Raw genomic sequence first — 11,379 nt, 5'->3', positions numbered from 1 at the left:
AGCCGTAGCTGTGCCGCCGCAGCGGCGGAGGAGCGTCCGCTGTCCTCTGGTTCACCTCGAAAGGCCCGGCTTCTATTTCTGCCGGCCGCGGAGGAAGGAGCCCCGGGCAGCCGTCCGTCTCAGCCGCCCGAGGCAGGTTCAAGCGCGGGTCACCGAGGGAAAGGGAGGTGAGGGCGGAAAGGGAACACCGAACCCGCCGCGCTCGGCTCCTCGCCCCGGGGGCCGCTGCGCGCCTTCGCCCGCGACTCGCCGGCATCCCGAGGCCGTCGGGGCTGCCGCGGCCGGGAAGAGGCGCACGGTACCGACCGGGCACCCCGCCTGCAGCCACGGCGCGGAGGGCCACCCTCCCGGAGCTGGCGGGCAGGCACCGGGGGCGGCTCTCCGGGGAGGAGCGGCGGCTCCGGCCCGAAGGACCGCGGCGGGACCGGGGCTGCGGGGAGGCTGCGCTGGCTGGGGCGACCGCTGGCTCCCGGCACAGGAGGCACCGTCCGGAGGACGCGGCCGCTGGGGAAGGGGCGGCCGGCGGCTGCGGGGCCGCGGGCGGGGGGACGGGGCCGCGGAGCGCTCCGCTACCAATAAACTACCGTGCTCGCTTTTCCTCCTTTTTTCTTTCCGGTTTTTCTTGCTCCCAGAAAAGCTCAATAAACGCTGGAAGTTGTGTGTGTGTTTGTGTAGGGAAGGGGGAGACGTCACTTTTAATTACTATTTTTCTGACAAACAACGCATCACGCGGGACCGTCCCTCCTCTTCCGACGCCTTGCGGGAACGGGGCTGCCCGCTTCCGCGGCCCTTTGCCCGAGAGGGCCCCCCCGGCGGTGCTCCCTCGCCCCTCGGGGTACGGCGGGGCCCGGCCGGCGCGGGCCCGGAGCGGCGGCCGCAGCCTGACCCGGCGCTCTCCCCTCGCCGGGCGCTGACCCGCTTGTGACCTACAACACGGACCGTGACATCTGCGTGAACCCGGCCGGCAACCGCGCCAAGTTCACTGTCTATCAAAATAACGAGATACGGTGGCCTGAGCACCGATAATTGCCACAGGAAGGCTTTATTATCTCCCCAGCTGTGTATTCCCCAGCCACCGGCTCGAAAAGAATCAAATGGTAAAGAGTGAAAGGGATAATTAAAAACAGCTTGGAAGGGGGTCAAGAAATTAACAGCCTAATATGAACAAACTTTGATTACAAGTAACAATTATTACACTTCATTTGTAAATGCTCGTGTTTATCTGCAAACAAAATCAGTTTCAAGTCTTTTTTTTTTTTTTTTTTTAAACTAGATTCACGTTACATTTTTCAGCGGGTGGCTACGGGGCTCGTTAGCGCTCGGGGTAATTTTTCCGCGCGCTGCTGGAGGAGCCCCGGCCCTGGGCACTGGGTGCTGCAGGCCCAGCCCTGCCCGCAGCCCTGCCCGCGCTGGGAGCCTGCGGGTCACAGCCACGCCAGCAGCTCCTGCTAATTAAAGTTAGTCATTGCCACTTGCAGCCACCACCTACCGATTCACCTCTGATAGCCAGAAAGATTCACCTTTCAGGACAAGGTCAGGAGGGGCAGAGGCTCCGGTTCACTACGGGGTCGACCTGCCAACAGCACTTAACTCAGCCCTGCAACTCAACCTCTTCCAGATTTGACCTGTCACATTTGGGAGCCACATTTCTGCCCCAGGTAGCCTCTGACAGCTGGCAGCAGCGATGCCCCGCTGCAGCGGCAGTGCCCCAGCACAGGCATGCGAGGGGAACCGGCCAGGGCCAGGTCATTTGTAAGCTGGCGCTGAAGCAGGGCGATGACAGAGAGGCAGGGGTAGGGGAGCTCCCCAGAGCCTTCGCAAAGGATCGCTGTCCTCAGGCCAATTTCTGCCCTCACAGGTCAGGCTGCTGCTGGTTTTTCACATGGAGCACGCCGTGCCACCGGGCCCAGGGTGCGCTGGAGGAACAAGGTAGATGGTTTCCCCCGCTGTTTCCCTGCAGGATGTGTGACGGTGGGGAGCAGTGGTGAAGCTCAAAGGAACTGGCAAACACATTGCAGTGGGACAAGGAACTCAGCCCAACTCTGTTCCCAGTGCACAAGCAACAGGACTCGCTTCATTTTACATAGGAGAGAAATACCCCATGTCTCAGCAAGGCAGACAGCACTCAAAAGCCACGTAAAAAGGTGCCCTCAGCACCCAGGCTTAGTGCCAGGTACCAGCTTCTGTACAGACCTACAGAGCTGCTGCCCAGGCACTTTCCCTGGCAGAGCTAGGCTGCAGGAGGTGACACGGTCAGTCTCTGACCAGCTAGCCACCATGGGGCTTGTGTCACCTTACAAATGCCCCCTCTGCAACATAAACGGCATCATCAGGAACAGGGGATTTTCTACCACAAAGTAGACATTCAGAAATGTCCATTTTCCAAATGTTTATTCCCCAAAGCCCCCTTACCTTCTTCAGCCCAATCCCCTGGTCAGGCTGCGGCTGGGGAGCGCATCCTGTGGGGACCCCGGAGGGACGCTTCATGGCAGACCTCGAGCAGCAGCGCAGTGCTCAGGCACAACATACTCAGCTACTACTACTGGGTGAACACGACACATACTCTTTGTGCCAGCTCTAATGGGAAGTGCAGGAATGAGATTAAATATTTACAATAAAAGCCACTTTACGCCCTTTTAGTCTAGCTACAGTTGATGCCGTAGCTTGGGCAGACCTGGCTTGTGTTTTCCTGCAGAGCCCCCCCCCCCCAGCTTCCCTCTTTTTACATCTAGAAAGCTACAGTATGCGGGACGATCACCCTGTGTCTCCTGTAACACACCCGCAGGAGGTAACCCTGGGACAGAAAAGCTCTGGGAGCCTTAGCTGTGGGGCTGGGAGATTTGCTCCCCATCCCCGGTGGCTGGAGCCCTGCATGGGGAAGGGGCTAGCTGAGCCCCCATGGGGGGATGCTCTCTGCATCAGCAGCTTCAGCAGGTTTTACCCCCAGGCTGGGGCTGAGGTTCACCCCGGTGCTCGGGGGCAGGACTCTGCAGGACCCTCCCTACCGGCTTGCACACAAGGAGAGGAAAAACAAAAAGCCTTTTGGGGTTTTGCTCTGCAGTGACCCAGTGCCATACCCAGCCTGGGGCAGCAGAGATCTGCCCCCAGCAGCCGCAGAGGGGCATTGATGCCAGGGCTGGGGGGGGCAGCGTACCCCTGGCTCAGGCCTTGCTGCCATGGCCGGGCTGCAGGGGGTGGAAGTAGAGCTGCAGCCCGTCATCGACGGGGTGCACAATGGGCACGGTCTGCATGGCGGGGTAGCTGGGGGTGGCCAGCTCCCAGCGGGCCGTGCTGACCAGCTCAATGGCCAGCAGCTTGAGGATGGCCTGTGCCAGCTCCTTGCCGATGCAGCTCCGCGCCCCGCCGCCGAAGGGGATGTAGTGGAAGCGGCTTGCAGCCTCCGGCCGGCCGACACCAAAGCGGTCTGGGTCAAAGCCACCAGGGGGGCTCTGGTAGACAGCAGCTGTCTCGTGGGTGTCACGGATGCTGTACATGACACTCCAGCCTTTGGGAATCTGGTAGCCCTGGGAGGGGGAGAGAAGAGGGGAGGAGAGGAGCATTACATACCTGTGCAGACAGTTGTGCTGGTGGAGGGTGAGCAGAGGGAGCATGGAGACAGCTCCACCACACTGCCCATCTGCTCCACAGCTCCTTTCCTCTCCAGCCCAGCTGGGACCCATGGAGGTTGCCGGGTGCCACTTCCCCCTGAGTTACACTGCCAAGCACCACCGCTGTGCTGGACACAGGGTGCTCGCAGTTAGTGGCAGGCGGCAGCTCCTCAGCAGCCCGTTGGCATGCGAGGCACTTACATCCAGCTCAAACGTCTGCAGCGCCGTCCTGTAGCCTCCAGAGACGGGGGGCAGCACCCGTAGCACCTCCTTAATCACACAGTCCAGGTAGCGCAGGCAGCTCAACTTCTCCAGGCTGATGTCTGAGGGGCAGCAGCAGCTCTGCTCTGACAGTGCCCGCAGCTGGGGGCCAGCACAGGGACAGCTCTGGGGGAGGGTGGGCTCCAGCGAGGCATGGGGCTGGAGGGGACCCTCCTCCGTCGGGCTCGGGGACTGGCTCTGGTCTTCGCGAGCATCTTTGGCCGTGGGGCAAAGAAGTGGCTTCTCCCTGTCCCTGCTCTGGGCGCTCAGGGTGTCCGGGCAGGGTCCCGCAGGGCAACGCTCACACTGCTGGTACAGCTCATGGGACATCAGCTCCTGCCTTATTTTTTCTATCACTGAGGGGTGCTTCAGCAGCAGGAGGATCAGAGAGGTGCTGGCACTAGCCGTGGTGAAAAAAGCAGCAAATATGAGCTCAATCGCTGACTCCTGGGAGAGGAAGAAAGGTGACAAGTGTGAATGCCATTTTAAACTGGCTGTGGTTCAGACTGTTCTCACCTTTTGCAGGTTGCCCGTGAAGAGGGCCCTGGCCCCCCTCTGCTCTCCACAAACCCTGTTTTGGCAGAGACCAAAACAAGCCACCCTTGTTTTTTCATTTCTGTGCAAACTGGACATTCACTTGCCAAGCGACTGATGCAGAAACGCAACTGAGATGAGTACACATCGCCTCCAATCCAGCTCTTCTGAGCTTTCCTCCCAGGTTTTACAAATTTTAGAGAAGCATTTTTAACACGCATTTTAGCATACCAAGTGAAGTTCATTTCAAGCATTACACTTTTTACCTTCATCTGCCAATTTCCCTTTGTGCCCAAACTTTGCCTTTCTGCCCAGCCAGGGGTTATGAGGCTGTGTGTTTATGCATAAATCCTAGATGCGCTGGCAGCTAAAACAGGTTGCATTTGATCCACTTCCAATTATAATCAGCCACTTGCTTGTCTGGGAGGGGACTCCAACCAACAGAGTTGAGAGCAGAAAGCCCTCCCTGCTATAGCAGCTCAGCCCAGGAGGTGCTGCAGCCCGCAGGGAGCTCTCCCACCGGGATGCACACACCAGGCAAAGGACTTGCTGCTTTTCAAGCTTTACAGCCTGAAGCACAGCAGTGTTCCTGATAGCTCCATAGACGATGTGTCCATAACAAGTTAGGAGGTTAACCAGCTCAGACAGACCACAGCACAGTCAAATTCATAACACGTCCCTTGTCCCAGCTCACGGATCCTCACGCAGCCTCCCAGTTTTCCTGGGACTGTCTGCAGGGTCTGTATGGCACAGCACATGCCAGGTTGCTGTTATTAACTATTGGAAATTGTTTTCCATAAGTTAAGGGTTGCCTGGAGCTGGGTCATGGCACGTCATGTCTCTGACAGCAAACATAACGCTCAAACTTACGGCACCATCTGAAGGTGCCAGCGGGTCCGTAGCCCAGAGCTGGGACTGCTGAGGCCAGAGGCCAGAGCCAAAACCCACTGGAGAAGCCCAAGGGAGAAGCACAATGGAGCTGCCGCCCAGGGAGGGGCTGGGACCTGGCTGGCACAACAGCATAAATTGTTCCAGTGCAGGGGCAAAGCGGAGCGAAACCCCTCGGGGAAACAGCAGTTTCCTTTACACAGCTATGTGTCTGGATTTTAAATGGTTCCGACACCACCGGTTTCTGGAGAGGTGAAGGCAAAAGCACAGGGAAGGACACCTGAAGGTACCTGGAGCCAAGTCTGGTAAGGTCAAGGGTAATGTAACAAGGACTTTTACTCTTTGCTACTGTCCCCAGCACTGTATATTGGCTGGGCTAGAGGCTTTTGCCCAAGCACAGCTCTCAAGGGCATCTTTCAGCTGAAATAAAACCTCTGAAATAACAGATCCCTGTCAACCCCTATCACACCTGCAGGCGTTAGCAGGAATTTTTACATTCACAAGGCAGCAGACGCAGATGAAAAGAAACATCTCAGTTCTGCCACTTGCAATTAAAACCCAAGACATTTCAATACCATGCAAGGAATTCAGGGCAGGCTCTGCAGCTTGGGATAACAGCCCTCATGACTTCCTGCACCAACCTCTGACAGCACTGTGACACCGACCTGCTGACTTTCCCTCCCTGCTTTTACAAGGCTAACATAACCGGTGACTGGGAGGCAGCATCTTCCCACAGCTTCACCAGTATTGTCCCTGTGCTACAGCCCGACTCCCTGTCCTGGGAGGCAGGACTGACAGCCAGCCAGTGGCAGCATTATTATGTCGGATGGGATGGGGTTTTTTTAATCCTTCCAAGGTTTTAGATGTTTTAAAGCAGTACTTTTGGCAGAGTGATATCTTTTAAATGACCTTTATATTTCAAGGGTCCTGCTGAGTTCATGCCAGTAGTGCAAAATATTTAGGAAATTTTCTGGGAAAACAGTCCTTCAAAATCATTTGAACACAAAACAAATTGGTAACTAGTGTGTGCCGGTGTTTGGAGTGTCTCTCCAAGTCAGATATATCCACAACTCTGAGACAACTTTGAACTTTTTATCCAGTTACACCATTTCACTGGATGAGAGCTCTACTACGGTTTTATTAGAGTGGAGAATATTGCCATAATTGCATTGCAAGCGTAGGCAGTTTGGTTTGCAAGCCATTTTGTTAAATGCAGACAAGGTAGAAATGTTGTAACTGTAAAGGTACAGGATAGCATATGGACATACTACCATTTGAATCAGCTGGCCTGAGGTCACTGCCATGTCATTCCGTGTTACATTTCATATCCCCTTATTCCATCTGTGGTCAGAGCCAGGACCATGATGAAAGATCACATAATTATTTGTATGTAATGTCCATGTGAATACCAAAAGAGATCAATAAATCTTAATTGATCACATTTTGAATCTGGCAATTATTTTTTAAGAATATTTATATTATAATAAAAACCACCCCAGTAGAATAAATAATATAATAATTAAAATAAAATTACTTTAAGAATATATGCTGGTATTAATTGTATCTAATAGTTGCTGTAAAGCTTTCCAAATATTTTAGATTTAGAGATTACACTTTTACAAAATATTTATAAAACATTAATCTTTGTATAGCTTCCTGTAAATATCTAAATAAATGACAAAACTACTTTTAGGCTATATTCAAACACTTTTAAACTATATTCAGATGCTGGAACCACGCAAAACTGCTTCAAAACCTGTTATATAAATGCAGTGTTATCTGCCATTCACTGACACCAAGTGACCTGGAGCTATGAATGACGCAGTACCAGGGACAATTTTTTCCCAAGATCTTTGGCAACATACTCTTCACATTGAGTTGGCAGTTCTGGCTCAGTAAGGGTGCTGGGTTCATCCCTAAGTCACAGCGATGCATCACGTTGCATCATAGCAATCCACAAACTAGATGATATAATTAATGATGAGGTGATGGGGAATGACCCAGCATCCATCATTCCGTCCCTGGACCCATTTTGATGTATTGTCTCAGAGGTTTCTGGGCTCACAGCCTCAAGGAATATGGTGATGTGATGTACACGCTGCACTATGCCAGATGCTGGGGGTGTCTGAGGAGCACGCAACTAGCTCTAAATATTTCCGAGACAGTATCTTGGAGGTTACGAAGTCCATACCAACCTACAGAGCACAGCCAAATAACCCTACCAGCACCCTAAGACAGACTGAAGCCTGGAGGCCATGAAGAGGAAGGGTAGAAGAGGCACTGAATCCCTCTTTAAATACCAGCTCTCTTCTAATGCAGAGAGGCACAATCCTACAAGAGCAGGTGAGCAAGCAGAGCCCGAGCTTTCTCACTTGCACAGGAGATGGTGTCCTCAGAGACGGTGAGAGGAGGGCAGGAGCCAGCAGCTAGTGGTGGGTCCCCACACAACCCTCCTCCTGACCTTCTGCCCAGGTTTCTCAAATAGCTACCGAGTCAGAAGGGACACTGCAGGCAGGGGTTCTCCTTACCTTTAGCTCCTGCATGGTGAATTCTTTGCCATGCTCCTTGGCACTGTTTATTATGAAATCCAGAGCATCGCTGTGATCTTCTGGGTTATTTCTCTGCAGTTTTTCCTGTATAGCCTTCTCCATAAACTCATGTAGCATGTCCCGTGCTTTGATTCCCTGCAGGAGGCAGAAACAGTTCAGGAGAGTCTTAGGAACCGCCCCCCTCTCCAGAGAGACGGGGGGACCCCAAGTGTGGCAATCCTTAATCCCAGGATCTGTAACAGCAAGAACTGTTTAATCTGTTGCCCAGCCCCAGAGCCTTGCAAGAGGCAGCATTTTGGGAGAAAATGCTGCAAATTCTGTTGCCTTGCTGTTGTGAATCACATATGACAAGTCCCAAGAAACACTCTGAGAGGCAAAGTAAACCCACGGTACCGAGTCCAGAGGCACGTGCGCTGAACAAACCCACAGTTATGTCAGGTCCAAAAGAAGTTTGTCCAGAGGGACAAGAAGAGGTAACTTAATAAAACCGAGTCCAAGCAGCAAGGCACATCTGAGACAGGAGCAAGTAAGTGGCTTTACCAGGGTATAGTAGCTAAAGACACATCAATCATACCCAGCTCATCTCCAGTTATGTTGCACTCCTGTGCAGCAAAACATTTACGTGAGATCGCAGCGAGTCAAGTGATCAGCGATCTCTTTGCAAGGTGGGATGGATGGAGTCACAGAGTGTATGGCTCCGTATCAAGATGCCTCTTGCAAAGGCCGGAAGGACCAGAGAACTCGGATGGAAAATGGCCATGACTAGATGTTGGGAAGAAGATCCAAAGGCTGAGATTTGGGGTGGGAAGGACTGGACAAAGGGAACAGGGCAGGGAGCGAGGGGAAAGACGAGGGGACCTAAATGCAGGTTGAAGAGTGTAGTCTGGGGCCAGACAGGCTGTGGGTGACCTGAGAGAGGACAGGGAGGGACAAGATGGGGGCTGAACACTCACACTGGTGAAAACCTGCAAAGGGAAACTGGACAGGGAAAACGTGAGCTTCAAACTGGTGGAGAAGAGCAGCAGGGAGGCTGGGGGAGAACTGGGACTGGCTGGGTAAGGTGACCGGGTGGGGCAGAGCTCACCGTGGAAATAAGAGATTGGGCAAGACCTGGCTAAAAGGGGCAGGAGACCTGAGCTGTGGTAAGGCTGGAGAACCCAAAGTCAGAGGAGGGAAAGCAGACTGAAATGGAAGAGGAGGGGTGGGACACAGGACGGATACCTAGAGCAGGAGTGTGGGGAGACAGGCAAAGAGTGGCAGGGCAGCAGGGAAGAAACTGCAGGATGCAAGAGGCAGAGGAGACTGTCCTTCTGCCATGTTCCCCTCCAGGACCCCTCACTGTCTCTCTGCTGCTGGGGGGCAAGGGACCGAGGACCATAAGAGGGTCTCAGGTCCTCAGCCTGCCCTGAGGTGCACAGGGAGTGCTAACCTGAGGTGCACCGTGCCCAGCTGCCTTTGTGCCCAAGCCCACAGCCCCATCTGCTGCGGGCTGACATGAGTCCAGGAGGGACAAGATGGAACAGGATTAGGTGTGATAGACTAACCAGAGCCAACAGAGGCAACATTTGGGGTGAGGGAGAAGAGGAGCCCTGCGCTGTACAATGAGCTGCAGCCAGTGCCTGGAGGTGCTGGAAGCCAACCACGAGCAGGTGAGAAGCGCACAGCTCAGGGGAGATGGCTGGGCTGGGCAAGACACCAGGCCCTCAGACCCGGAACGGGATGCTGCAGACGTCCTGGCCCATGGGCAGTGCCCCTTGGTAGGCCTGGGGACAGGGGATCTGTGCCGCCGGGGCCCGGGCCCCTGCCCCCAGGCAGAGGGAGCAGGGCAGGCGGCAGTACCTTGCGCAGCCCACTGAAGGGGATGTTGAGGGGCAGGGAGAAGAGGTTCTCCACCAGCTGTTCAAAAGTTTTGGCCAGGTCCTTGAACTGCTTTTCCTCCAGGCGGAGCCCCAGCAGAATCTGAGCTGCAATGCGGAAAGTTAAGGTTTTAGTGGAGGAATAAACTGCGATGGAGCCCGGCTCCATGCACCAGCCCCGCAGCTCCCAGCTCACAACCTTCTGGATCCGCGGCAGGTAGCTCTCCAGGGCGGCACGGCTGAACACTCTGGCCAGGATCTAGAAGGAGAAGGGGGGGGAACAGAGGCAGGCGGTTAAAGCTGGGGCTCCCGCACTCCGCCGAGGGCCAAGCCTGGGCAGGAGGTGCCACCTGGGCTGCGTTGCCCATCAGGGCGGCCACGAGGCTCACCTTGCGGCGCTGGCGGTGCAGGTCACCGATGGAGCCGAGCAGGGTGTGGGAGCCCAGGATGATCTGGGTGCTCTGGGGCCACTGCGTGCTGACCAGCGTGTGCTCGCCCAGCAGGATCTTGCGGATGTTCTCAGCGCCTGTCACCCGCACCACCGGCCGGCCCAGGAGGTGGGTCTTGAAGACGTTTCCGTACCTCTCCCGCCGGGAGCTGTGGAAGCGGGAGCCCTGGGGGCGAGCTGCGGGTCAGCCCGGGGCTCCCGCCAACCCCCTCCCACCCCGTGCCCGTCCCCCCGCGCCTCACCTGGAGCAGCCAGTGCAGGGTCTCCCCGAAGAAGGGCCAGCCCATGGAGCCCCTGGGCAGGGGCAGGGCGCTGGCGCGGTCCCGGCTGAGGCTCCAGCGCAGCGCCCACAGGTGCCGGCACAGGGCGACCAGCAGCGCCAGGGCCAGCAGCGCCAGCGCCGCCGCCTCGGGCCAGGAGAGCCCCGCCGGCATCCTCCTGCCGGGCGGCGGGGGACGGGGCGGGCGCGGGGCGGCGGCGGGTCCCCGCCCTGGGGGCGCGGGCGGCTGGGGGGCGGCCCCGGCGGCTGTCAAACGCGGGGGGCCGGGCGCCCCGCGACTCCGCTGCCGGCGGCGGGCGCTGCGCGGCTGGCCCTGCCGGCTGCTGCCCGCCCGGCCCCGCTCGCCTCCTGCTGCCGGTTCGCCCCCGGCCACATTTATATAGATATCGGCCACTTACGCCCGATCCACCTTCGGAGGTGACGTATCCGCTGCATATTTAAGCAGCGCGGCCAAGTGCGGTGATTGGCGCGGGCGGACCGCGGAGAGCGACTGAGGGGCGCGGGGACCGGCCAGAGCGAGCGGGGGCGGCCGGGGCAGCCCCCGCCTCCGCGAGGCTGCGGCCGCGGCGCCGCTCCCCCGCCCCCCCGGCCCCTCGTGGCGCCCCCCCGACGGCACGGCACGGCACGGCCCGGCACGGCCGGCCCCGGCGCCCCCCGCCCCGGCCAGCGCCGGCTCCGCGGCCGGACGGCTGCCCCTGGGCGCGGGGTGTCCCCGCCGCCAGCCCCCCGGCGCCCCCTCGGCCGGCCCTTCCCGCCGCCCGGCGGAGGCAGCGAGTCCCGCCCAGGGCTCCCCCCAGCGGGGAGCGTCCCAGCCCCGCCGCCCCCCGGCCGCCCGGGGCAGGTCCCGCTGCCCCCCGGCCCGCACCCCGCCGTCGGGGCCGCCCGGACGCCTGCCCGCTTGTCCCGGGGGCAGAGCACCACGGAGCCGGGACCCGTACCGGTCCCAAGGAGACCA

General features: G+C 57.5%; 1 protein-coding gene across 1 annotated transcript; it reads right to left on the bottom strand.

Moving 5' to 3' along the window:
• Positions 1–1,492: 1,492 nt before the first annotated feature.
• Positions 1,493–10,835, bottom strand: LOC130155177 (cytochrome P450 26C1). The gene is made up of 6 exons (XM_056352190.1): positions 10,387–10,835; positions 10,086–10,310; positions 9,680–9,955; positions 7,820–7,975; positions 3,810–4,316; positions 1,493–3,524 (listed from the first exon to the last, which is right to left on the bottom strand). The coding sequence occupies exons 1-6, from the start codon at positions 10,576–10,578 to the stop codon at positions 3,162–3,164; spliced, it is 1,719 nt and encodes a 572-aa protein (XP_056208165.1). The 5' UTR covers positions 10,579–10,835; the 3' UTR covers positions 1,493–3,161.
• Between the last annotated feature and the right edge of the window lie 544 nt (positions 10,836–11,379).

The sequence above is a fragment of the Falco biarmicus genome, chromosome 9 (assembly GCF_023638135.1).
Source record: "Falco biarmicus isolate bFalBia1 chromosome 9, bFalBia1.pri, whole genome shotgun sequence".
Classification (NCBI taxonomy): Eukaryota; Metazoa; Chordata; class Aves; order Falconiformes; family Falconidae; genus Falco; species Falco biarmicus.
This window is presented reverse-complemented; position numbering and strand designations above follow the sequence as displayed.